Genomic DNA, 27,079 nt, shown 5'->3' with positions numbered 1-27,079 from the left:
TTTATATTTGATTTCCTGAACTCGCTGACACTGGAGGAATCCAAACCAGCAGGGCCGTGCGTGCAATAATGTGAGGGAAGAAAAAAGACAACTCCCACCATCGGGATGAGTCTGTTCCCGAGTTTAAAGCAGAAGTAAGCGGAATGTTTGTGTTAATATAAGTCTTAAATAGTTATATCTTCCGACGGCAATCACTTATATAGAGTGTTTGGTCTGAAACACAGGTCTGTCAGTCACTCTGCTCTGCTGTAAGCCGAGGAGAAAACTTTCCTTGTATCCTACAACCTTTATCCAATGAGGAGAGAGAACGGCATAAAGGGGCGGTCCTCTCTGTGTGTGCAGCCTAGGGATGCGCGTGAATGTGGTGACGTAGGGACGAGGGCGGGGACTGCTAACTCCATCTGCTGACAGGAAGTTAGCCAAAACCACCGGATACAATCGCTTACTTCTGCTTTAAGTCTGTCCTTCAAAATAAAAGTCCTTGGATTTTTATGGTCACGTATTATTCTTTTGTTTCTTTATTTATTTGTGATTTGAGTGACTAGTTCCTGTCCCAGTGTTTGTGACTCTGAGCCTCGTTGTTTTCCGTCCCCGGTGCAGACGATGTATCGGCGGACAGCAGTGCCGAGTTCCCAGACAGGACGTCCATGATGGAGGTCCGTCTGCAGGCTCAGGAGGACGAGATCACGCTGCTGAAATCCTCGTTGGCCGACGCCCTGCGCAAGCTCCGCCTCCACGACCAGCTCCTGCCGTTACTGAAACAGCAGCTCATCGCAGGTTGGTTAATGATGACGGTGGCTTGTTTTTTACACCTTGATCAGAATTAAAGGGATAGTTCACCCAAAATTCAAATTTCACTCATTATCTACTCACCCTCATGTCAACTAAGAGCTGTGAGAAGTTTCAGAGTCCTCCGTGGCTCCTCTGAGTTACGGGGGGGTCCGCGCAGCAGTATTTGTCCATATAATGGTTGTCAATGGATACCAACTTTCTTCGTCCAAAAAGACACACCAAAAAACATCCAAATACCTCCATACTGCTCGTCTGTAATGTCCCTCTTGTATTGAAGCCCCGACATGAGAAATTGTTCTGAAAAAAATTAAATAAGTCTGTATTTTAAGCTTGTTTGTAGCGGAAGCTCCCAGTGTCTCGGTTCATTGCTCTTCCTGTGTCAGTGCAAATCTCGCGTGATTTGCACTGACCGGCGGAACAGTTTCTCATGTCGGGGCTTCAATACAAGAGGGACATTACAGACGAGCACTATGGAGGTATTTGGATGTTTTTTGGTGTGTCTTTTTGGACGAAGAAAGTTGGTATCCATTGACAACCATTATATGGACAAATACTGCTGCGCGGCCCCCCATGTAACTCCGAGAAGTCACGGAGGACTCTGAAACTTCTCCCCGCTCTTAGTCGACATGAAGATGAGTAGATAATGAGTGAAATTTGAATTTTGGGTGAACTATCCCTTCAATATCCAGTGTGTGATAGGCCACTGGGATCCCCCAGCATCACCGATCAATAACCGATAATCACCTGTGGTTCCTCACAGTGAACCCAGCAGCAGCCAGAGTCCTGAACCAGGTCTGCTGCTCAGATGTTTGCAGCAGCAGCAGCGGCGGCAGAAAGCTGTCGTCCAGCTCGGCCGTGGACGGCGTCCGTCAAACTCCCTCCAGGTACTGGACCCGCACACTGAGGAGCGTTTGTTGTCGTCATGGTGATTGTTGGACTAGAGCCTCACTGCCTGGCCCGTTTTTAGAAACCTGTTGTGTTCGTGTGATGTCTGTTAAAGGGATAGCAGTAGGTTCGTTACCTTTAATTGTCGGTGCAAGCTATTTTTAGAACGGCGGAGCAGAGCCGCGAGCTGCTCAGAGCTACGCTACGGAGGCTAATGGGATTTCTTGGTTTCCCTCGTCAAACTCATCAAATACACAATCCAACAACTCCAAAACGCTCTGGTGGACAAGTTGTGAGCTGCACAATCACCACGCTATGAGATAATAACAGAACGTTACCAGACAGAGTTGTTTTAGAGGGAAATACAGAGACTGCTTGCTGAAAAACTGCCCACGATGGGAACGCGCATCAGCGGTTTTGCATGAATTTCCCTCTAAAACAACTCTGTCTGGTAACGTTCTGTTATTATCTCATAGCGTGGTGAATGTGCAGGTCACAACTTGTCCACCAGAGCGTTTTGGAGTTGTTGGATTGTGTATTTGATGAGTTTGATGAGGGAAACCAAGAAATCCCATTAGCCTCCGTAGCGTAGCTCTTGCACCGACAATTAAAGGTAACAAACCTACTGCTATGACTATAGGGATTATGGCAATGGGCCAATTTGCCAAAATGTTGAACATGTGAATGTTTAATCTGTTGTGTGTGTGTGTTGATCTCAACCTTTAAACCACCTCTAGCCAACTGTCAGACATTGTGACCAAAGCCAACGGCCACGTAGGAAACACAGTGTCCACAGAGTCCAGACCGAGACCAGAGACTCTGGACAGGTCCACCCAGACAGATCCCACTCCCCTCCTCGCTGGGCAGGAAAGGGTTAACCCTCCGCCGCCCAGTCGCGCTCAGAGCCTGCAGCTGGAGGACGCCCTCCCTCCGCTCGAAGGGAACCGAGCCAAGCTGCACCGCGTCCCGGGCATGGAGGAGGAGGAGGACGAAGAGCAGGACGAAGACGAAGAGCCGGGGGAGAAGGAGCTGAGCTGGACGTCGTCGGTGGAGGAGCCGATCCGGCCCACCACCATCCGAGAGCTGCAGCGGGACGACTTCCACGACCGAAGCTGCTCCCCCGAGGACCCGGGCTCGGCCTCGCCCTCGTCGGTCAAAACCCCGGACCGCTCGGGGCCGCTGGCGCCCATCCAGGAAGTAGAAAAAACGGCCCTGTGCGTGACCTCAACTCGTCGCCGTCGTCGCTGTCTGCATGACCCCCACTGCAAAAACTCAAAACCTTTCCAAGAATATTTGTCTTATTTCTTGTCAAAATGTCTAATTTCTAGTCAAAATTAATCTTTTTTCCACTTAAAATAAGACTCATCACCTAAAAATCTACTTGTTTTTAGATAATTTTCACTTGAAATAAGTTTTGAAAAAAACGTGGTAGGAGGCTAGCACACACCAGAATTGAAGAGCAGCTGTCTGACAGCCGGAACAAAAACAGTGAAAGAATAAAAAAAAGCAGTCGCTCAACTCATAGCCTCGATGTAGAAAAATATAATTTATTAAAAAAGAAAGGACCGACGTTTCAACCTCACACAGGTCTTCCTCAGGGTGTGACTCAGGGTTTGACACCCTGAGGAAGACCTGTGTGAGGTCGAAACGTCGGTCCTTTTTTAATAAATTATATTTGTCTACATCGAGGCTATGAGTTGAGCGACTGCTTTTTTCTTCTTTCACTTGAAATAAGTAGAAAAATCTGCCAGTGAAAGCAGGTTTTTTGAGGAGCATTGAGGACACACCAGGTAGAGGCATGGATGGGGATTGAACCCATGATCTTTGGTTTACGAGACCAACGCCTTACCACTTGGCCACCACGCCGAAAGCACATTTTTTGTGTTTGTAATGAGAAAGAAAAACTTGCTCCACTATCAGATTATTTTAAGTGAATATGTGCTTGAAAGAAGGAAAAAAGTGTCTAAAAACAAGCTACTTTTTATGTGATGAGTCTTATTTCAAGTATAATGAGATTTGTTTTGACTAGAAATGACATTTTGACTAGAAATAAGACAAATATTCTTGGTAAGACTTTGAGTTTTTTGCAGTGCTCCTCTGTCTCCTGATTGGGTTTCGTGGCTTCTCTCTGACAAATCAAACTCACTCTGATCTCTTCTCTGTGTGACGGCAAAACCCAGTTGTTCTGCAGAAACAGCCTCAGGTCAGCAGGGTGTGTTGTTAGGGAGGAGGAGCACGTCAGCGGGGGTGAATGATCTGTCATCATGTCGGCTTTAACCTCCTTGTGCTCTCTTTTCAACGTGAGGGGGGAAACATAATGGCAGCAGCGCTCGTCCTACACTTGAGTGACGCGTCCAGGATTAGCTTCATGGCAAACAGATGAGCGCTCAGTGGAAAAAGTGATGTTGAATACAGTATAATGTAAAACAAGAGGAGGGGGAGGAGGTTTGAGTTACAGTGTAAACACAGGAGGAACAACAAAGGTCCGTGTGATGTCAGCTGAAAGTGCCTGAGGTCGCTGGTTCTGCTGTTCGACTGGGTTTTTGCACACATGAAACTGACTAAATCCAGTTGTTCCAACCTCTTTAAAGGGATAGTTCACTCGAAATTGAAATTTCTCACTCATTGATCTACTCACCCTCATGTCGACTAAGGGCTGGGAGAAGTTTCAGAGTCCTCCGTGCCTTCTCTGAGTTACAGGGGGTCTCGGTGCGCAGCACTGCATGTCCATATAATGGTTGTGAATGGGGCTCACTTTTCTTCGTAACAAAAAGACACACCAAAAAACATCCAAATACCTCCACGCTGCTCGTCTGTAATGTCCCTCTCGTATTGAAGCCCCAACATGAGAAATTGTTCCGAAAAAAATTAAATAAGTCTATATTTTAAGCTTGTTTGTAGCGGGTGTCAATGCAAATCGCGTGAGATTTGCACAGACACAGGCAAAGCAGTGAACTGAGACACTGGGAGCTTCCGCTACAAACAAGCTTAAAACATAGACTTATTGAATTTTTTTTGAACAATTTCTTATATTGGGGCTTCAATACAAGAGGGACATTACAGACGAGCAGTATGGAGGTATTTGGATGTTTTTTGGTGTGTTTTTTTAGACGAAGAAAAGTGAGCTCCGTTCGCTACCGTCATATGGACATGCAGTGCTGCGCCGAGCCCCGCTGTAACTCAGAGAAGCCATGGAGGACTCTGAAACTTCTCACAGCCCTTAGTTGACATGAGGGTGAGTAGATAATGAGTGAAATTTCGATTTTGAGTGAACTACTGTATCCCTTTAATCAGACCTTCATCAATCATCAATCATCAATCAATCAATCAAGGATCTCTTGCATCCAGTGATTTACTCTCCGCTGTAAACAAGTCATTTCCTCTCTCCACAGTGATCTGCATGCGCACACTTGTATTGGCTTGTGCATGCAGGTGTTCTCACTTCCTCGTTGTGGTTTGTAGCCGGGGTTTCGCTGATGATGAATAACATGTGCTGTGGCTCTGTCTGGTTTAACCCAACGACGCACTGGGAGATGAAGTTCCTCCATGTTTCATGCTGCTGCTGCATCCAACTCTGTATTTTTTAAAGATTAGTTTCACTTCCTGGATCCAAGGTCCCTGAGACGAAAAGGTAGACGTCACAGCTGCTTTTGTTTTTAATAAAAGTCCTGCAATGTTTCCTGTGATTGCTTCTGGTTCAGTGGCTCATCACAGGAAACATGAAGCAGAACACCTTTAAGAGACAGCGACAGGTTAATTATGTCCCGACTTCGGCGTCAACACAGGAAGTGAGGTTATTTTCTGCCAAACCTCTCCGCTACAGGTTGCTATTTCGGGATCGAGATGAAGAAGCAATAATGAAACAAGAATTAATCATAAGCCGAAGGTAGCTTGAAGGGTAATTCCAGTTCATTGTATCTGTTTCTGTTTCTGGCTGAGATCTGGGAACAAGGAGACTGATACGCCAAAACATGAAGATGCAGGTTGTAGCAAGACCAACACAAAGGCACTCACTCAACCGCTGATTGAACCAGCCAATCAGTACATTTACATGACACTTGAGGAAACCAAAGTATGCACATATGCACAATGCACATGCGCATACTCCACACCCTGTTCGAAAACGCCGTCTGCCGCCTGGCTAACAGCTCAACCGGAAAATGAGCCGTATTAACCCGCTGAAACGACGCATTACTGCCACCTGGTGTTGAGGAGGAAGACACGTTCCCGTCAGTTATTCGATTTTCTCAGTTGCATGTAAACTGGGACAAGGACAGAAGTCCGATTAGACGCCAAAATCGAATTTTGAGCATAGCTCGATTACGATGTGCATGTAAACGTACTGAATGTTTGTTGCCGGAAGTTGAATCTAGGTCAATAGGACCCGGTTGTAGGTCGTTGGAGACGTTTGACCTTCATCCAAGAGGCTTCTTCAGTTCTAACCGACTAGTAGGGAAACCCAGTCCCTTTAGCTTTGGTAGGGTCGCCAACAAGACCATTGGTACCAGTTGGGTGGTCAGTGCTCCTGGTTGGTGTGACGACGGTCGTCAGAGTCGTTAAGGTCACCTGAGGTCAGTTGTGGATGATTGTTGAGTCGTTTGGTAATAAGGGTTGAAAGGACAACAATGCAGTGGTAGGATAAGGCGTGTCTTCGGCCTCTTCCTCCGTTGACGGATTGATTCTCTGACCTCCTGTCTTCCCTTCCCAGAAGTTGCAGATTAAAAAGTTTCCCTTGTCCTTTAGGAGAAGGAAAACAGCAAAGTTTAGTCCTGATCAAGACCAGACGGTTGGCCTAGATTCAACTTTCTCCAACAACTACGACTTGGATGAGCCTTTACAAAGCTTTTGTTTTGAAATGTGACAATCGGCATCAGCAAACAGCTCGTTCAGTTTCTTTCTTGTTTACTAACCCTAGACTTGTGGTGTCCTTTAAGCTCAGTCCACTCTAATGTGATCAGGAGTCAGTCTTATTAAAGCTGAGCTATATCCGTAATAAACCTCCTTTTCCCTTGGAAGTCCAAACCCGCATGTTCCTGCATGTGTCTGGCTGCTGGTTTACAGATGTTTACACATGTTCTCATCAATAAACTGTTGGGATGATTGCCTCCATGTGTGTGTGTGATACTGTGTGTTTAGTTTACTGAAGCCGACTCTCCCTCCCGTGGCGTCCGTAGGGTCCGCAGGAACAGCGAGAAGTTGGGGAACCCGGATCGGCAGAGGAAGCGTCTGGATAAGAAGGCGGCGTCCTCGGCCAACCTCCTCACGCGCTCCCCGAGCCTGGAGAAGTGAGCATCACTCACAGCTGTCACCACAACACAACACAACACTCACACTGCACTCACTTTTTCCTACGGCCACCACCACCACCACCACCGCCGCCACGGCCTCACGTATCTCATCGAGGAACGCCGGCTGGAACGGCCGACGGCCCCCGATGGATAATAATAAAATTCCTTTCCCATGAAAAAGCTGACAGATCCCCTCTCCGTCTAATTTTGGACGTTCAGTCGTGTGTGAAGTGGTTTTGTCGTCTCCGTCTCACATGTTGTTGTTCTTCTCTGTCTTTGCAGCCGAGCCAAGGAGCTGGTCGCCACCGCAGGTACGAAACACTTCACACTCTGACGTCGCATCTCATCTCATTAAACTCTAGACTCTTCGGACGCACAAGCCGAGTTATAAACGTTCAATCATCTTTTCCAGTTTCCACTTTTAAAACCAGTTCAAGTCAAGAGGTCGTGGAAAGTTTAGAAATGGTTGACACCTCATTAATCTGAGCCCAGATCAGTGACTACAGCCGCCTACTGCTACGTCTTATTATTACTGTCTGTTTCCCCCTTTGTATCTGTTTATCTGTCAGAAGGATTAGTCAAACACACAGTGTGAGCAATGTGTTGCAACTTTACACACAACCACAACCAAATACACAGTCATTACGACTATTGTTTAACATCTCCATGAGGAACTGCACGGTGCTCTGTTCTCTTTTCTTCTGCAATCCACTTTTTAGCACTTCCCCATGAGAGCTGGGGATGAAAATTAGTGTCCACCTCTGGTATTTACCACATACATATATCTAAGGCCACGTCCACTCTTTTATTTTAAAACCCGTCTCTTTAACTTGCTACATTACCTCCTGTTTGAGCCTCTGGTTGAGTTTCAAGCCCCTAAAACGAGACCTTCAGACTCAGTTGGACCTGTTTTAGGGTTAAGGTTAGAAAAACTGGATTGGATTGTACTTTATTGTCCCAAAGGGAAACTTGTTTTGGGCTCTGAGCCACTGTAATACACAAAACAATACATACAAAGTACTTTCAGTAGTCAGGACAGACAGAAACTTTGACCTTTGAAAACAGTCTCAAATACAACCTTTTACTGTATTATAAATTGGTTATTATTAATTATAAAAAACTTATCAGTGTGGACAAAAAGCCTCTTGTTTAACACTTTGACCTTTACCTGGTAAACAGATCGGTCTCTGTCCTGATGAACCAGGTTCAGGATCTGAAATTGACGCAGTAGACAAAGACCACAATGACTTTTCAGTTGGACAACAAACTCAAAAGGACTAGGCAAGGTACAATAACGCAAAAAAAACAATGTAGATTGACATTTAATTGCTGTAATGGTGAAGTTCCTCCTAAATTCACTTCCCATTTATTTATAATCCACTTCATGTTCCTGTACACTGTAAACCCAAGGTAATGTCCTGAAAATTTAGAGCAGCATTGCCCTTTAAAGCATGGGCTGTTATCAGACGAGGTGGCCGAGTGGTTAAGGCGATGGACTGCTAATCCATTGTGCTCTGCACGCGTGGGTTCGAATCCCATCCTCGTCGGTGTCAAATTTACTTTAGTCTGCCAACGAGATTATCAGTTTTCAGTATCATGCAACTCTGAAAGTTTTTTCATTTCTTGCACATTTTTTTTTTCTCACAGCTTTATTTAAAAGGAGTTGACATACATAGATACAAATAGTATACAGGGAACAGTATACAAGGAAAATACAGAGATGTTCATCATACAACAAGGTTCATTTCTTGCACATTGAGCCAACAAATTCAACGTTACGACCACTTCCTGTCTCTAAGGACCATTTCTTCTCTCTGCTTCGTTCTCATTGCTTCAAACTGCGACGCCGCCAGGGGAATTAGCTCAAATGGTAGAGCAGCGCTCTACCTCTCGCTTAGCATGCGAGAGAGAGGTAGTGTGGGATCGATGCCCACATTCTCCAGTACACTTTGTTCTTGAATACAAGGCACAGTTGTGTTAACTGCAGCTGTAAAGTAAGAGGATATACACCAATGAAACACCATCCTCCTTTAAGGCCTGTTACAGATGCAGCGTCTTTGTACTTGTTCTTGAAACACAGCTGGATCCAGAGCAGGATCACAGGGTGTAATGATCCTCTTGCGTTGGCACAGGATATGTTTTAAAATCACACTGATGTAGAGGAGTTTGTTGGCAGCGCTTTTTTTTTGTTCTTCAGCAGGACAGGACAGGACACACTGCAAAAACTCAAAATCTTACCAAGAATATTTGTCTTATTTCTAGTCAAAACAAATCTCATTATACTTACAATAGGTAGCTTGTTTTTTTAGACACTTTTTACTTCATTCAAGCATATTTTCATTGGAAATAAATAGAAAAATCTGATAGTGGAGCAAGTTTTTCTTTCTTATTACAAACACAAAAAAGTTGCTTTCGCTGGCTGATTTTTCTACTTATTTCAAGTGAAAATTTGTTTGAAACAAGTGAAAATTATCTAAAAACAAATAATTTTTTAGGCGATGAGTGTTATTTTAAGTGGAAAGAGATTAGTTTTGACTAGAAATGAGACATTTTGACAAGAAATAAGACAAATATTCTTGGAAAGGTTTAGAGTTTTTGCAGTGCAGGTGTCTGTTTCTGTCTCTCTGGTGCGTGTGGTATAGAAACAGCCCAACAGAGCAGAACAAATGGAGACTTGCTCTGAGTCAAAGTGGCTTCTGGGGGTTTTTTTTTTGTGTGAAAAGTTATCACGGATCATAATCGTACGTCTCCTGGTTCGAATCAGGGACTTTTCCCACATTTCCTTGACTTTGCAGCGCTGGCAGCGAGGCCCCCGAGAGCCACAGCGTCCGTCTGTACCGGTGCCCGGGCAGCTCCTCAGTGCTTTTCACACATGGACTCATTTGTGCAGAAATGAGTGCATTTCCCAACAAACCACATTTGTGGTTATAGCGTAGCTTTTTTTATGAGCGTTATACTGTAGGCCTCGGTCTGTTTTTAGGCCCAGCAGAGCGAGAGAGTGAGAGTTAGAGCAGCTCCGCCACCGCCAGTTGAACCTCACATCACATCCCATCTGATACGATCAGCTGTGGAAAACGTTTCAGGGTGTGTTTTTCTGAACTATGTGTCGGTTCACATCACGAGTCGTTTTATTTTAGGCCCTTCACTGCAGACGGTTTTAATTTTATTCTAAATGAGAATGAGAACCTGAGTATCTCTGCTGTGCTGTCCGACGTGTGAACGGTGCTCGGACACGGCGATAACATGAATCTCAGTGGGAGCTAATGGGTGTTGACAGGAAGGTGCGGGAGCTCGGGGCCCCGCCGAGTGTCCAGTTTTTTCACGGCTGAACGTTGTCTTTGAACGCCACAAACATCACTCAGTGGGACATTTTCCCTCCTGCTTCAAACTGGCTGTCACTTTTTCTGTTTTTTTTTTTTGTTTTTTTTTTAAACACCTCGTGAAGCCAAACACTGCCGGGCCTGTCCTGCCTGGAAACCCCTCCTCTGTGGTCGGGCCGAGCCGCCGCTCCACTCCAGCCCGGCCGACGGGATGATGGATGGCCGAGGAGGAGGAGGAGGAGGAGGTGGAGGAGGTTTTTCCTGCCTCTCATTCCACTTCATAACTCTTGTGATAATTGTGCCTGGCATCGGCCGTGTTAGATTCCTGACAAGTCAATAACAGGGCAGGAACAGGACGAATGGGCGGACGGTTTTAAAGAGTTTTGATTAGAATAAAGTATCAAGATCTGTTTTTATGAGCTGTGAAAAAACTCATTTATTGTGTTAATGATTTAAAGGTTAACTTTTATAGTCCCTTCTTTTTTTTTTCCTCAAAGAGCTTTTGATATGAAAATGAACACAGTGTACAACACACGGAAACTCTGCACATAATGAAAAACCAGAATACTGACTAATTTTGTTGACATATTGATATTATAAAATGACAGACTGCTTCCATATTTTAGATCAGCACAACATGCAACATTAACCCTTTCATCCCTATGTCTACGTATCGCATCAGCAGGAATGTGCCGATATGGTATATTTATATTGTGATATATGGAGATGCTGTCAACAAGGAGATATGTTCTCCAAAAGTATATTTTTATATATAAAAAAAACTCTCCTAGAATAAAGAGTACAAAATACTATATAGAGGAAAAACATGCAGTTTATTTTCATGCGTTCAGACACAGAATAGTTGCACCTATTGTATTTGTATTAGCTACACAGTTCCTGTAACATGGAGGTTCAAATTCAGTAGAAAACCTCTGTCATCCTGTGAACTATTGATGCTATTGATACAGCGCTTCAAAGAATTGATATATGAAAGATGGCAATATTTTAGTGTTTCAATACTTTCTTCTACCTCTAGTTTAAACCAGGAGTTCCTTTAGCAAAAAGCTTCTTCGCCCTTGGAGAATCACAGAGAGAAAAGAAACAAAGTGGAAATGAATAACTAGCAACAATAATTCAAGTGAAACTGAAACTATTCCAAGAATTTCTGGAACTTTTTGTTTGAGCTACAACAGAGTCGTGGATCTTTTCAAGGCTTAGACAGAACATCGTGTCCCCGAGCCTCTGATCCTGGGTGGGCGGGCCAGAGCCTCCATCTCCATCTTATTTAACATGGCACATCTGTCCAAAAGAGAGACAAAAGGACAATGTGTGGCATCTGTTTGGAGTCAGACTGCGTTATTGTCTCCAACGGGGCAAAAAATGGCAACCAGAGGGTTTTAAATCCAAACTGATGGAGTAGGAAGAAGACGAGGAAGATCGAGCCCTCATGTGAATCATTTGTTGCAATCTGGATAAAATATGCGAAAGTTTTCAATTTTTGCTTCCAAGCTGGTTTCATTTTGTCAAAAAAGGGGGCGTGGTCTCCTGCAGCGAGTTCGTCCTCTCATGTTGAATCTTTGATTGAGCTAATGGTCGAATCAGTGCTAACATTAGCGCGCTAGGCTAATGGTCCCAATGGGAAACAAAATGGCAGCTGTTTCTGCAAACTTCACTTTCAAAAACAAGTTTAACATCTAAAAACCCAATGATGATCCATTATTATTGTTATTGACCAGGTAGAGTCGGAAAGAAAGAAAGAAAGAAAGAAAAAAAAGAAAGAAAGCGGAAGTGAGTTTTACTTCCTGTTTCCTTACCGTCACATGACCTGTGTTGTTGCTCGACTGAGTCGCGTCCAAAGTTTTTTTGTTTTTTTTCCCCTTTTTGCATCTTCTATCTTATTTTATTTTAAGATTTCAACAGCTGTTACTGTTACGGTTGAACTAATGCTGAAACACAATACCCAGATTTAACAGCGTAATCCTCCGGCTCTCTCTCGGCTTGTTCGCATATTGTTTTCATTACTGCTACTGCAATGAATCATGGGACAGTTGGAAACCGTGACGGGATCCACATGTTGGACCCTGGTCCTCGTAGAGACCAGAGGGGGACAGCAGAGTCACGATGTGATATTGTGACTTTTTAAGCTTTAAAAGCACATTTCGCTCTCTTGCAATTTGCTCGGCCTCCAATGCCCAGTGTCATAAAACAAGTTGCCGCGGTAACAGACTCAGGAAATTCAAAGAAGAGATGGAAAGGGGGAAAAAGGAAAACACAATCCAACCTGAAATCCAAAGCTCTTAACTCAGTGGGAACCGGCTGTGATTTAGAGCCGAGAGGTTCAACTGCTGTTTATTTATTTATTTGGCTCTTCTCCTTCTCTCTCTGCAGGGTCTCCGGGGTCCAGGAGAGGAACCTACAGCCAAGGTAGATACCCCATCCCACCCCGACGTCCTTCTGTCTTCTTTACCCCGCTGTACTGTTCACTGTGTGTTGTTGTGTCTGGGCGGCTGCCCGGCGTTAACACACACACACCGACACTGTGAGGGGTCGATACTGTGATCGCTCCCTCTGAAGAAATAGTTTATAAGTTATGATCCCTTTTTTTTTTTTGTTCTTAAAGTGGAAAAGGTCATCGATGTGTGTGCAACATTAAATACAGTTTAATGTTGCTTTGATGACAGCTGCTGTCTCCATCTAATAAAAATATAGTTTGTTAAAAGCTGTAAAAGCAGAGGATGAAGCTTAACTCTGATCCTCCGCTATAGAGACGCCAGCAGCAGCTTCAGGCAGAAATAGACTGAAAACAAGCTCATTACTGTGTTTTTACAGATGGATATTATGAAATTTGGGTGGTATAATATGAACATTAATCTAAATATATATCACAATATGTGCCAAAGTCGATTTTTTCACTTTATTTTTCTGTTGCAGTAGAATGCAATGAAATCCTATGATCAAATATAGCAATATTTACCCTCATATATGTACAGTATGTTTCATCATATTGACTTTTTGCTTTTAAATTTGTAGTTTTTACCCTGATCTCACTGTAAATTTTACTTTTTGCATGTGACAAATCAAACTTTTTGGCATTTAATGGCAGAATGGTGATAATATCATAATTGATATTTAGTCCAAATTAATCTTAAATGCTGGATATTTTATTGGCTTCCCTTTTTTGTGTGTGCAAAAAATGTTTTATTGGCACATTTAGTAATCATCACAGTACGGTGATCATGTCTCTATCAGTGAAACAGGATTAACAGGTTGTGACACGATTAAAACACATAATAATAAATTCAGTTTCCACTTCACCTATTCCATTAAAACACTGTCTTTATGGACTATTAATTACTTTTCTCTAAAAAATTTAAATCCCACTAGAATCAGGCAGGTTTTGTGTCTCTTGAGCTGCTTGAAGGAGTCTGTTAATTTGAAACATCTTTGCAAGAAGTCGTGAAAATAGAAAAGAGAGGAAACAACTGGAAATAATTAGAGATCAATGAAAACAGTGAGTGAGCGATGAGACTCTGTAAGATCCAGTCGTTAAATATTGATATTTTAGAAATAACCGAGATACGATCGAGGATCTTCAGATACGAGATGTTTCTCTCTGCAGGGAAAATGGAGGGAAATGTCAAATAATACGTGGATGAGAAATAAAGATTGTATTATTATGTTTTGCTCCTCCCAGGACAGTCGATCAAGATGTTCATCCGCGGCCGGCCCATCACCATGTACATCCCCTCCAACATCCAGAACTACGACGACCTGAAGATGGAGCCGCCCTCGGAGCGTCTGGAGCTGGACTGGGTGTATCCTTCCTCACGTTACCGACTCGCAATAAATGTCTCCCCGATCGATATCACTGTGCTGCTCCAGAGAGTGTGTGTGTGTCTGTGTGTCTGTGTGTGTGTGTGAGTCATCCGTGGACTTCCAGGTCTGAAATAACATCTGTGATTTATTTATGGACGTTTTTATTGGACTTTATTGTCTGTAACCCACAGAAAAAAAACCCTCCAATGTGAGCCATGAACCACAAGTGTCTTACTTTCCACAAACAAAGTTTTACACATGTAAATCTCACCACAAACACATGTAAAGTGATACTTTTCTTTTTCTTTTTTTTTCTTTAACTCCGTAGAGTCCTCAACCTGTGAGTTAGATCTGTTGCTCAATGAATTATATTGGGACTTCTTTTTAAAAATACATTAAAAAAAAGAAAGAAAAGAAACAGCAGCCAACGGCTCAGCTCCTTTTACCTCGGAAGGAAATATTTAGTGTTTTATAAAGACGTTTTACACAAAGAGAGAAAGAAAAAAGTACAAGAAAGATCAGATTTTGTTCTCACAACGTTTCCTGTTGATTAGCCCAGAGGTAAAGTGTCGAATTATTTTGGCTTGAACGTAAAATAAATCAGAAAATCCAGGCTTCTGTGGACGCCTGACTTCAGATCAGTTTCGGTATGAATTAAAGTTGTTATTATTTTTTAAATCCACAAGAAAATAAGTGGAAAGACACAAAAAATGTCAGGCCGCCAACAAACAGACAAGAAGTCACATACGAATTAACTAAAAATAAACAGATGTTCAAATAAAAAGAGACAACAAATAGATAAATATTTAAACAATTAAACAGAAATGGTTTCAATTTCGTAGCTCTGAAGCTCTGTTGAGATTTCTTGTTGAAATTATTTGAATTCAGTTGGTAATGTGGGATAAAAACATTTTTCCTCTTTTTTTATTGATTAAGTCCAATTCAAACGTCTGTATTTGTTCACGTTTCTTTCTGACCTTGACTCTGTGACGTCAGCTACGGTTACCGGGGGCGCGACTGTCGGGCCAACCTGTACTTCCTGCCGACGGGCGAGGCGGTGTACTTCATCGCCTGCGTCATCGTGCTCTACCACATCAACAACCGAACACAGCGTCACTACCGCAAACACACAGACTGCGTCCGCTGGTCGGTGTCTTTATTTTATTGTCCCATATTGTACCTGAGATACTTTTACAGTTTATCTCTGTGTCCCTGAACGCCTCGTTTCCGTCTCTCTCCTGCAGTCTCACCCTCCATCCGGACAAAGTGCGAGTGGCGTCTGGTCAGACAGCCGGTGTGGACAAAGACGGGAAGGTGAAACCACTTTTTATATGTTATTTATTTCTGCTTTAAAACAAATATTATCGTATAATTGATCCTATGTTCTATTTCTATCTATCAAAATCTATCAAATCTATTATTATTATTTTATCGTACAGCTTTATTACACAACTCTTGATTATAAGTGTTAAGATAATGTGTAGCTGTAAAAAGGGGAAAAATGTATATGAAGGGAAATGGATTTGTCATGTTACCATTGTGAAAAAACAAAATTTAAAAAAAATATATATACTGTATATATATATTATCTGGTCAATTCATTATAAAACAATGAATTGAAAAAGTAGATAAAAGTAAATAAAACAATCCAGTCATATACGATATGAATCAAAATCAGAATCATAAAACCTTTTTTGTCCCCTGCAAAAAGCAAAAAGTGTGCATAAAAGAAACATAAGTTAAGTAAAAACACAGTTTAACGTAACATAAAACAAACAACAGATAGATAAAGAATAGCACAGACAGAACCAAGTGTGTGAAGTGCGAATCAACTCATCATCGAGTCCAGGTGGTCGTCGTTTTTACCAAATTTAAAGAAGTTGCTGAGCTTTAAAATGGGGACAAACAAGTTTTTTTTTATAAAGTTATACATTTTTTTTGTTTAATTGAATCGAGTTTGATTTGATTTAATTTAATTTGTGTCTTTTTGTGTGTTCTTCTGTGTGTATTAGCCCCTGCAGCCGTGTGTTCACATCTGGGACTCCACCTCCCTGGTCACGCTGCAGCAGATCGGCCTCGGCACCTTCCAGAGAGGAGTGGGATCCGTGGCCTTCTCTGTTTCTGTGAGTCCATGATGATGATAATAAAACAGACTTAACAGATCCAGGATAATTAACTCTTTCAGTAATCTGGATTAAGTGAACGTGGCGGTGGTGGTACCCTGTTTCCCTTGTAACAGGTCAGGTTTATGTTTCCACTACTATACTGCAAAAACTCAAAATCTTTCCAAGAATATTTGTCTTATTTCTTGTCAAAATGTCTAATTTCTAGTCAAAACCAATCTCTTTCCACTTAAAATAAGACTCATCACCTAAAAATTAACTTGTTTTTAGATCATTTTCACTTGTTTCAAACAAAATTTCACTTGAAATAAGTAGAAAAATCTACCAGTGAAAGCAAGTTTTTTTGTGCTTGTAATAAGAAAGAAAAACTTGCTCCACTATCAGATTTTTCTACTTATTTCAAGTGAAAATCTGCTTGAAAGAAGTAAAAAGTCTCCAAAAACAAGCTACTTTTTATGTGATGAGTCTTATTTTGAGTATAATGAGATTTGTTTTGACTAGAAATGACATTTTCACTAGAAATAAGACAAATATTCTTGGTAAGATTTTGAGTTTTTGCAGTGTAATGATGTTTTTTTTTGGAGGTGTGTCGCATTAATGAATGAATTAAAAACAGTGTTGCGTTCATCGTCTAAACTGTTTGTTGTTGTTGTTGTTGGATGTTGTTTCCAGGACGCCGGGACGTTCCTGTGTGTGATCGATGACTCCAACGAACACATGCTGTCGGTGTGGGACTGCAACAAGGCCACCAAGTACGCAGAGGTCAAGGTACAGAGGAGAAGCTCATCAGTGTTTTATTATTACAGATGTTTTATAAGAGAGTGGGGTGTGTTTGCTCTCTGGCTCCACCTACAGGTCGGAGGAGCACTTCCCTCTTATAGACACCTTCTTAGTCTTCCTCTTCTCTCTCAGCATCTTCTTTGGTCTCTCCATTGCGTCCAATTCTTTTACGTCCATTATTAATACTGCTGTGTCCAACCAGTGCCCTTTTTGTGGGATAAGGGAGACGACCTTCCACATTTTTAGTGAGTGTGGGAGGCTCTCTGCGTTTTTTTTACTCTATTGACACGTGTTTTTAGTCTTTTTAATCAAACTTTTACAACCGCAAACTTTATTTATGGGGTGGGATACAGAAAAGAGAACAAGGCCATGTGGCAACTACTGAATTTTATTGTGGGGGAAGCAAAGATGGCGATCTACATCTCTAGGAGAAAATAAATGGAAGGCCAGGCAGGTGTAGAGGCGTCCGCTGTAGGATCAGACTGGAGTTCGCATTTTATAGACTGATGGGAGACCTGGGAAGCTTCTCAGACATTTGGTGCCACGACAACGTCCTGTGTGCTGTTGTAAACAATGAACTTTATTTTACCAGTGTGCTGAACTGAAGAGAGTATCTATTTATTTATTTATTTATTGATTGATTGATTGATTTGGGGTTGTTTGTGTGTATGTACAGGGCCGTTGTATAGGGGAGAAAGGTGATGATACTTTTGGGCCGAGTAGGGCCCACAAAAAACCCCAGTAGTCTAATGTTTGTGTGACTGAATTATTCTGCATAAGACCCTGACTAATACTCATAGTAATGCTGCATTAACATCAAAACAAAGTAGGCTAAATAAAAAATGATAATACATACATAATCTGAGAAAAAAAGTGGAAAAGTCAGGGGCCCACTTTAGTATACTTTCAGGGGCCCCAGAATTCCTAGCAACGGCCCTGATTATGTATGTACTGTATGAATGTGTGTTTATGGTGTGGCTTTATAAATAGATAAGTCTGTGGTTGGATAAAATAGCTGATACTGATACTGTCCTGGAATTTGTGAATAAAGTGTGGTTGTATAAATCAAAAAATCTTGTTCTTCTTCCTCGTCCTCTGCCATGACCAACACACAGAAAACAGTGAGCTAGCTTCTCGTAGCGAGACGTTGGTGTGTTAACGTGTTAAAGTCCAGTTGCAGTTGCAGCTCTGGATGAATGAACGGGTCTCAGACGTTGGTAAAATCTGATCTGATTCACCTGCAGCTCTGCAGAGTGTTTAGATTGTGAGCAGCAGGTTTTTGACGTCACCGTAGAGTTTCCTGAGGCTAAAACGTGAGCAGGATGACAGGTCGCCCGTCCTGCAGCCAGATTTCTTTTTTTTTCAAAGGAGGTCTGTTTGGACAGATTAAGGAGGAGGAGGAGGAGGAGGAGGAGGAGGAGGAGAGGGGGTCTCTGCTGTGCTTTTATGGGCTTTTATCCCAGAACGCCACAACTTCCCTGAGAGCAATTTAAACACGGCTGTCATGGAAACAGAGTAAATATTTTATACAGTGAATTAATCTTGCTCTGTGTGTGTGTGTGAGATAGAGAAAGTGTGTGTGTGCAGCTGTAGGAATGCATAGGTGTCTGTTTGAACTTGTTTATCATCTCAGGTCAAGAATTAATGAGCTCGTTCAAGAAACTTATGCTCAGCTGAACGGATCATCCACAGCATGCAGGTTTCAGTTTGGGTTTTTTGGGATTTCGGGGGGAGTGGACTCGCCAACTCTGACCCACGCTGAACAAACATACGAGTTCATCCAACAGGAACAAGATAATTATACCCCCCCACCTCCCACCTCCCACCCTCCTCCTCTCCAGTGCAGCAGCGTCGTCCATATGCCACTTTACAGCTCGGCCATGAATGGAGCTTTTTGTGTGGACGCGATGCTGCTGTACTTTCTGTACATACTGTAAATGATCTCCTGTTGGGGGGGAGGAAACAGACTTCTCTTCAGATTTATGTTAAAGAAGGGAAAAAAACCAAAAAAAAACAACCTGAACTTAAACTTAAAGCTGCAGTCACTGGGACTAAAATTATAAACTCAAACTATAATTTCTGCCTCAAGCTTCAGGAAATGTGGTCACGATCTCGCCTCTCGGGTGGAACATTATGGTGTCACATTGGAGTTGACCTTTCACCTGCTTTTTATTTGAGTTAAATGGTGTCATAAGTAGCACGTGGATTCAGGAGTTACAGCCAAAAACGTGTTATGAGGTCACTTTCACCTTTTTAACAAAATCAAATTAGTTCTTGCTCGAGTCCTAGTGATGGTTTGTGCCAAAAATGGACAAACTGAAGACAAAGATATGATATTTGACCTATTACCAGGTGCTGCAGACTGATGTATATAGATATCCAGCTGAAGAGAAACATAATTATGCATCTGCAGCCATGTCCGTATCCATTTGATGCATCTCCTTCCTTGGTTTCCTTTCTTTTAACTCTGTGTTTGGTCTCCACCACCTCATCTGTAGCTGCTATAATGACCCATGTTCACCTGATGCTCTGCAGTGTCAGTGTCCATCTTCTCCTATAGGAAACAAAACATGCTTAAAAAATATAATGCACACGTTGATTTGATGCATTGTTAATTGAATATCTGTGAAGAAATGAGTAGAGTACTTATCAGATCTATTGAGGAGATCCCTCTGCAGTGGTTCTGACTTTGTTATAATAGTTTTTCTGTGTTTGTGTTGTGTCTTCAGAGCACCAACGAGGCCGTGTTTGCGGTGGAGTTTAACCCAAGCGACAGCACCAACATCATCACATGCGGGAAATCCCACGTCTACTTCTGGACACTGATCGCGGGACAGTTCACTAAGAAACAAGGCATCTTTGGAGTAAGACTTAACTTACTTAGAGTCTTATGATGTTGTCCTCCAGTGTTTCGTGTCTTTTTAACGTCACTACAACTCTCAGACTGACTGTGTGTACTATAAAAGGAAGTTTTTCAGTCCTCAGTTTGAGGTCAGAAAGGGAAGTAAGAAGAGTGAAGAAAGAGAACTGAAAACTGAGGTTAGCCATCTGGAGTCCGTAGACGACTAATATCATATGTTTATGCACAGTCTAAATGAGACATAAGTGAGATCTGAGATGTTAAAATGCGGAACTAACTACAGCAATCAATCAGGATAAAAATAATCTTATCATTTTCACATTCATATTCAGCCAGATTTTTGACTGTGCAACGATGGCGTCCCTCAGGGTTCAATTTTAGAACCACCACAATTTTAAAGCGCCTGGTTTTTGAATAAACTATAATGTTTATTTATATGCAGATGATGCATTGTTATACCTTTAGGCTGATTCAATTGGCCATTGACAATTTCTAGATTTTCTTTTCAAATTTTAATATTTTCATGATATATTACTTTTTTAGTTCACATTAGTAACAATCTGGTAAATATAAAAGTTGTGGATGAAACATCCTGTGCAGTCATAAAACGCATCTCACTGTCTCACTTAATTTACTGTATTTCATTTACCTTCCTCGATACTTGTTACTGCAGTTTGTTTTATCTTTGCTGAGTTAGCATCGTTGAAAAAGGCAGTCACCCCCGTCAATCTATCACTGAGAGAACAAATAAAGGTTAATGATGATATTTGTTATAAAAACAGTCTCCTATCTCGGTTTCAGAAATACAAGAAGCCCAAGTTCATCCAGTGCTTTGTGTTCAGTCTGACCGGAGATGTTCTGACTGGAGACTCGGAGGGAAACATCCTGACGTGGGGGAAATCGGCTGCTGACATCAAAACGTTGGGAAAAGGGGCCAAAGGTCAGTGCTGCAATAATATGATAACAACACCAGAGGAAAAAGGCCACGTCTGAACCTGAAAGTTGAAGAACACCTTTGATAGATACCTAGATACTGGATTTTCATAGAACCTGCTTGTTCCCCCGACAGAGACCTTCCAGATAATGCGTCAGACCAGAGCCCATGAAGGCAGCGTGTTCACCCTGTGCAACCTGCAAGGCGGCGCTCTGCTCAGCGGCGGAGGCAAAGACCGCAAGATCATCCGCTGGAGCGCCGACCTGGCACCTGAGAGAGAGTGTGAGGTGAACCACAGCTGTTTGTGATGATGCATTGCTGTCAGTGTGGAAAGTCTTACTGATTTTTTTTTTTTTAAAGTCCGATCAATAAATCCGATCGTTTCTCCAGATTCCAGAAAAGTTTGGTGCGGTCCGTACCATCGCTGATGTGGACGGGGAGGAGCTGCTGGTTGGTACAACCCGAAACGCGATTCTCAGAGGAACCTTCTCGGACGGATTTGTTGCCATAGTGCAGGTATGCTAATAACGTAGCTTTACGGTTCACCAGTTCATCCCTTCGTATTTTAAAAGAATAGTTCACCCAAAATTCAAATTGCACTCATTATCTACTCACCCTCATGTCGACTAAGGGCTGGGAGAAGTTTCAGAGTCCTCCGTGGCTTCTCTGAGTTACAGGGGGTCTCGGCATAGCAGTGCATGTCCATATAACGGTTGCAAATGGATACCAACTGTCTTCGTAACAAAAAGACAAAAAAACAAAAAGTCCGGACGGACCAGGAAGAGGAGCTTCCGCTGCAAACAAGCTTGAAATATAGACTTATTTGATTTTTTTCGGAACAATTTCTCATGTCGGGGCTTCAATACAAGACGGACATTACATACGAGCACTATGGAGGTATTTGGATGTTTTTGGTGTGTCTTTTTGTTATGAAGAAAAGTGGTATCCATTTGCAACCGTCATATGGACATGCAGTGCTGCACGGAGCCCCGCTATAACTCAGAGAAGCCACGGAGGACTCTGAAACATCTCCCAGCCCTTAGTCGACATGAGGGTGAGTAGATAATGAGTGAAATTTCAATTTTGAGTGAACTATCCCTTTAAACTGATCCCCATGACTCCTTCACAAATGCCATCCTGTGTCTGGCTGGTGAAATTCCTGTCAATGCTTTTAATGTGAAGGAGGAAATGTTGAAAACTTGAACAGTAACTCACTCCAGCTGTGACACAGCTGCACAGTAAGGCCGATGCCAATGGGATCAAATTACAAACAACAACAATGAATTAAATTCATGAACGTTTCCTGATAATTGCTTGTGCATGTGAAGGAGACTTGAATCTGTGCAGGAATTTGAACCTCACCAACACAAACAATCAAAAACTGCTTCATTGAGTGATGATTAGATCCCCTCCCTTTACAAGTTCATCTGGCCCCTCGTTACAGTATATCCTCCTGAATCCAGATTTGTTAAGTCCCTGTAGATCCAGCAGACTGTGGTCAACAGCTGGCATCTGAATCCCAGTAATGTCTCGGCTGACCACCAGAATCCAGCCTTCTCCTGCTCAGATCTCATTTTGATCTGTGGGAAACTGAAACAGACGACGACCACAACAACAGAGACCTACAGCCCCGCTAGTGGACTATAGAGGCCACTGTGGTCTCACCAGCTGTGGTGGTGGTGGTGGTGCAGGAGGAACAATCATGAGTTCATAAAGTAGAAGATATAACAGATTCAATCCAGAGTAAAGTCCAGGACAGTCTACACCCTAGATTGTTAGATATCCCTGGTGCAATATTGATATTTTATCCTCAGGGCGGTTGTTTCCAGATTTGTTCATCCTGGAGGTGAAGGAGAGTTCAGAGCTCATGGGGGCTGAGCAGATTCATTATGGATTCATCCTCAAGGACTGAATGAACATCCAAAGCTAATTTAATAAAAAATCTGGTTATTAGTTTTTTTTTGGTCCAGTTTGAATTGGCTGCAGTGTGAGACAAAATATTAAAATGTTTAAAGCAGAAATAAACAGGCAGATGTTCAGGCTACAGTTTTCATACAGAGCTAAAGTTAGGATAAGATAAAAAAGTGAGATAAGTTTAAAGGTTATTAAGGTTCAGGTCAGGATGAGAGGCTAAATGAAGGAAGGTAGACTATATTGAGTCTGGGTTTAAATTAACTGCAGGGTGTAAAGAATCCAAACCAGAACCAGAGACGTGATCATGATTCAGCAGAATATTATTTTCATCCTATCTATTTTAAAGCAGGTGTGAACAGACACTTACATCTGACCATTTGTGTATTTTAAAGCAGAGCTGCTTGGTAGTACAGTAGGTGTCGCCCCTGAAAGCCCAGTCATCTATAAGGTTTATACACAGTCCATTAAAGAGAAGTTTGCTTTTGGTTATAACAGAGACTCATATTAATGTGGATGAATCTACGTTACTACTTGTTAATGGGTCCATTTTCGATAAATATATTGTTTTGTCTTTATAGTTATTTTGATATTATTATTTAGTGGTCGACTCGCCCAGCATTTCCTAGTTTCGGTTTACCTTGGCATCGCTCGGAACTACGATGGTATCTGATCGTCTTTGAACCTCCGACTTTCATTCTTGACTAATGAAAACATTCCTGGCAAATGCTTTTGCTTTCGTCCGTCTTGAGCCTTGGCCCAAGAATTTCACCTTGCATGCGGAGGCTCATGACGGGAAATGTAGTGTGAAAACACTTCGCTTGCCGAAAGTCCTCATAGTCCCTTTAAAGAATAAAATGTTTTTAAATCTAGACACAAAGCTGTAAACACCCTTTAAAAGAACCAGTTTACAGCAGAAACTGAATCTCGACCAGTGGAGGAACTATGATCACTCAGTCAGTCAGTAGATTGCAGGACTATAGGACCCACCTGTTGTGATCCAGTTAAAAAAAAGAATTGTAAAAACTGATAAAATGGACAATAACCCAACAGACTGGAGAGATGTGACTTATTTGACTGTGTGTGTTTCAGGGTCACGTTGACGAGATGTGGGGTCTGGCCACACACCCGTCTCAGAACATCTTCCTCACCTGTGGCCACGACCGACAGGTGTGTTTGTGGAACGCGGAGGAGCACACGGTGGACTGGAACATCAACCTGGAGGTGACGACGCGCTCGTTGTTTTCACTTTACACATTCGCTAATGTTGACAGTGGAGGCAACACTTTGTACCTCGGCTCACACCTTGTTTGTCTCTGACAGGAGTACGGACTGTGTGCTGATTTCTGCCCCAATGGATCAGTGGTGTCGGTCGGACTCAACACAGGAAGGTGATGCAAAACACAAAGTCCCACCAGGACTTAAATGTTTCTATTAAAGCTCCATACAGTATAAAGGTAGATGTTTGTGTTAAAGCTCCATACGGTATAAAGGTAGATGTCCATGTGTAGTGTGATTATAAAGCAGCTATATGCTCTATATTAATACTGTGAAAGTATCGAAGCCTCAGTCCACAGAGAAATGCACACAGCCTGTATTCAGAAACTGAGTCTTAAAACCAGCCGTCAGGACTTCCTGTCACTTTGTGATGTCACAACATCAGTAGTCAACGAGCCCTGCCCATGCTGCATTATTCATATGACATAAAATACTGAGCACTGTGTTGAACCTCCTCAGGTGGATGGTCCTGGACCTGCTGACCAGGGAGGTGGTCTCCGAGTCCATCGACGGGAACGAGCAGCTGTCTGTAATGAGATACTCACCAGGTCGGTATATCGCAATATTGACCTTTTGATAAGGAATGAGGAAAGGGGGAGCTCTCCAGCTTGACAGAAGCCAGAACTTCACTTTAAATGATTAAAACCATGTACCCTGAGAGGAAGTGGGAATCCCCCTTCTGATTGTATGAATGGGGCTCTTGTGATTTCAGATGGCAGCTTCTTGGCTGTTGGATCACATGACAACTTCATCTACATCTACAATGTGACGGAAAGCGGCCGGCGCTACACCCGCTTCGGGAAGTGCAACGTGAGTCGGTCTGGTTTTTGCTCTAGCTAACTGCAGAGATCTTTGGGTCAGTGACAAATAAGGGTTGGCAACATGCACAATTTAGAAATATCTTTAAAAATTGTCTAAAAAACATGCATCAGATGTGTTAAAATGTAAATTTTGTATTCATGTTGGTTTTATATCATTTGAAATGAAATTTGAACCATTTTTAACAAAAGTCAGACTGAAAGCCCTGAAAATGTCAAATGGTGTAACCACAAAAGAATGATAAATATAAATATTTTATCCACCTACAGTGGATTTAAGTGTACTTGTTAAAAAGAATATACTTTCCTCTGAAAACATTAAATGAAAATAGATTTTTTTGCTGTATTTCTATATTCAAATTTGAATTAATTTGGCAATACTGAGCAGGACATAGCCTCAAAACACCACTTTTTTTCTAAATAATATGATAAATGATGTAAAAATTTGTTAGGAAACATAGTGTGGAAAAAGGAGGTTTTTATACGCACATCATGCTGTAGGCTATTGAGGTGCAGGGCAATAAAAAGTAACGTAGAAAAAGAGAGGGTTGCCCGCACACTCTTAAAGGAGGTCACAGTGATTTATTTAGCACTTGCACAAACGTTTTCGACCATGTGTGGTCTTCATCAGGTGCCAGAAACATAGTGTTGCATTGCAAAAGTGAATTACACGTATTCCACATTTGAGTCCAGATTTATTTTCCTGTATATTGTCAGAATTTTATGAGAAAGTACTGGTTACACCACTTGACAAAAGTGTTTGTAAGTGGCACATGAGGCCCTTTATCAACCAGGATACGTCTGGTGATGAACCAGAGTAGAGACCGGACCAACACACTCACCATGCTTCTGTTTATCTGTCCAATCAGGGTCACTCCAGCTTCATAACGCACTTGGATTGGTCCAAAGACGGGAAGTACATCATGTCTAATTCTGGAGACTATGAGATCCTTTACTGTGAGTGGACATGAAGCCATTGAAGTTAACTCCTCCTCAATCATAGCTGTGTTGATCTTACTGCTTCTGACCGTCACTGTGTGTGTTTCCTCAGGGGACATCGCATCAGGCTGTAAGCTGCTGAGGAACCGCTTCGAGAGCAAAGACAGGGAGTGGGCCTCCTACACCTGTGTGCTCGGCTTCCACGTCATGGGTATGTATGAGGAACACACGGAGTTCAGCTTTTTTTCTGTGTTGCAATGCGTATGCTATGTTATCTTTACACCAAGATGACGGTTATGTTGGCGTGTTGTTCCAGGTGTGTGGTTAGAGGGCTCGGACGGCACAGACATCAACGCCCTGTGTCGGTCCCACAGCGAGAGGATGGTGGCCGTGGCTGACGACTTCTGTAAGGTCCACCTCTTCCAGTACCCCTGTCCTAAACTCAAGGTAAAGTTCATCTTCTTTTTATATGAACCTGTCATTGCACGCTCAGCAAATATTGTTCCTACGCTGACATAAAGAGGAAAAACCTGTTCCTGACTGACATGTGGAAACAAAGCTGGATTAAAAAAAACGGAGAGATGTTGACATACCTGTCTGTCCTCAGTAGCCGCTCACAGGTGCAGTTGCTGCTTTGAAGGAGCCATTCGTAAAGCTTTGCTGTTTTTACAGAGCTAGCATTAGCAGATGTTTACGTAACATCAAACTTTCTTTTTTTTTTTTTTTACTCATCAATATCTGTCTGCAAAGGTAGAAACAAACCCATTTGTTTGGCTTCTATTTCCTTCACTAATTATTTTCTCCTTCCAAAGTTAGCGTGCTAACAAGCTAGCTCCAGTCTGTGACATTAACTGTTGGTTACAGATGGAACAGAGGTTCTTGTGTTTGTATAACTTTTAATGATATTTTGACAGTGGAAAGATTAAGTGAGTCAGTCCTCTGGAATGATGTTTAGTATTTTCACTTTCAGTTTGTCAATAGCTCTTAACCTGCCACTAGAAACCAGGTATGAGGAACCTACAACAATAAGCAGGCGCTTCTCCGCACAACACCGGCTCTCCACACACAAGATGACTTTTGATTGAAACGGCCACCGAAGTCGGCCCCGATAATCGTAAATATTGAACATGTTTAATACTTATGATTATCGGCGCCGAACGTTTTCCGAGCCGATTGTCGGGGGAATTTTGACTCTTAACACACCACACACTACAAGAGAATTTTATAGGATAATCTTAAGAGCTTAAGATAATCGGGCGGTGTCTGTCCGTGGTCGGAAGGGGATAAATCGGGGCAAAATCAGCCCGATTATCTTTATGTGTGTGGCAGGTTTAA

The 27,079-nt window shown here is 42.4% G+C and overlaps 1 protein-coding gene and 2 non-coding genes across 4 annotated transcripts in view; 2 read left to right on the top strand and 1 right to left on the bottom strand.

Annotated features, from left to right (window-relative positions):
• Nucleotides 1-27,079, top strand: part of eml3 (EMAP like 3) — a 46,185-nt gene that overhangs the window by 17,374 nt on the left and 1,732 nt on the right. Inside the window, exons 2-23 of one of the 2 annotated variants that reach the window (XM_085760528.1) lie at nt 601-777; nt 1,553-1,676; nt 2,415-2,891; nt 6,852-6,962; nt 7,248-7,276; nt 12,674-12,709; nt 13,980-14,100; nt 15,098-15,247; nt 15,346-15,415; nt 16,114-16,224; nt 16,897-16,992; nt 19,734-19,868; nt 20,666-20,804; nt 20,934-21,085; nt 21,189-21,314; nt 23,802-23,933; nt 24,033-24,100; nt 24,447-24,535; nt 24,700-24,797; nt 25,675-25,762; nt 25,857-25,955; nt 26,061-26,191. In XM_085760528.1, coding sequence (XP_085616654.1) covers nt 601-777; nt 1,553-1,676; nt 2,415-2,891; nt 6,852-6,962; nt 7,248-7,276; nt 12,674-12,709; nt 13,980-14,100; nt 15,098-15,247; nt 15,346-15,415; nt 16,114-16,224; nt 16,897-16,992; nt 19,734-19,868; nt 20,666-20,804; nt 20,934-21,085; nt 21,189-21,314; nt 23,802-23,933; nt 24,033-24,100; nt 24,447-24,535; nt 24,700-24,797; nt 25,675-25,762; nt 25,857-25,955; nt 26,061-26,191 — 2,759 coding nt within the window. The remainder of the gene's footprint in view (nt 1-600; nt 778-1,552; nt 1,677-2,414; nt 2,892-6,851; nt 6,963-7,247; nt 7,277-12,673; nt 12,710-13,979; nt 14,101-15,097; nt 15,248-15,345; nt 15,416-16,113; nt 16,225-16,896; nt 16,993-19,733; nt 19,869-20,665; nt 20,805-20,933; nt 21,086-21,188; nt 21,315-23,801; nt 23,934-24,032; nt 24,101-24,446; nt 24,536-24,699; nt 24,798-25,674; nt 25,763-25,856; nt 25,956-26,060; nt 26,192-27,079) is intronic. The other variant, XM_085760529.1, reaches the window with a different exon arrangement.
• On the bottom strand, nt 3,472-3,543 carry trnat-cgu (transfer RNA threonine (anticodon CGU)). The gene has a single exon. It is a non-coding gene; the product is annotated as a tRNA-Thr (tRNA).
• trnas-gcu (transfer RNA serine (anticodon GCU)) lies at nt 8,431-8,512 on the top strand. The gene has a single exon. It is a non-coding gene; the product is annotated as a tRNA-Ser (tRNA).

The sequence above is a fragment of the Trachurus japonicus genome, chromosome 18, assembly GCF_045865225.1.
Source record: "Trachurus japonicus isolate A0001 chromosome 18, Traja_1.0".
Classification (NCBI taxonomy): domain Eukaryota; kingdom Metazoa; phylum Chordata; class Actinopteri; order Carangiformes; family Carangidae; genus Trachurus; species Trachurus japonicus.
Note: the sequence above shows the minus strand (reverse complement) of the source record. Positions and strands in the feature narration are given on the sequence as shown.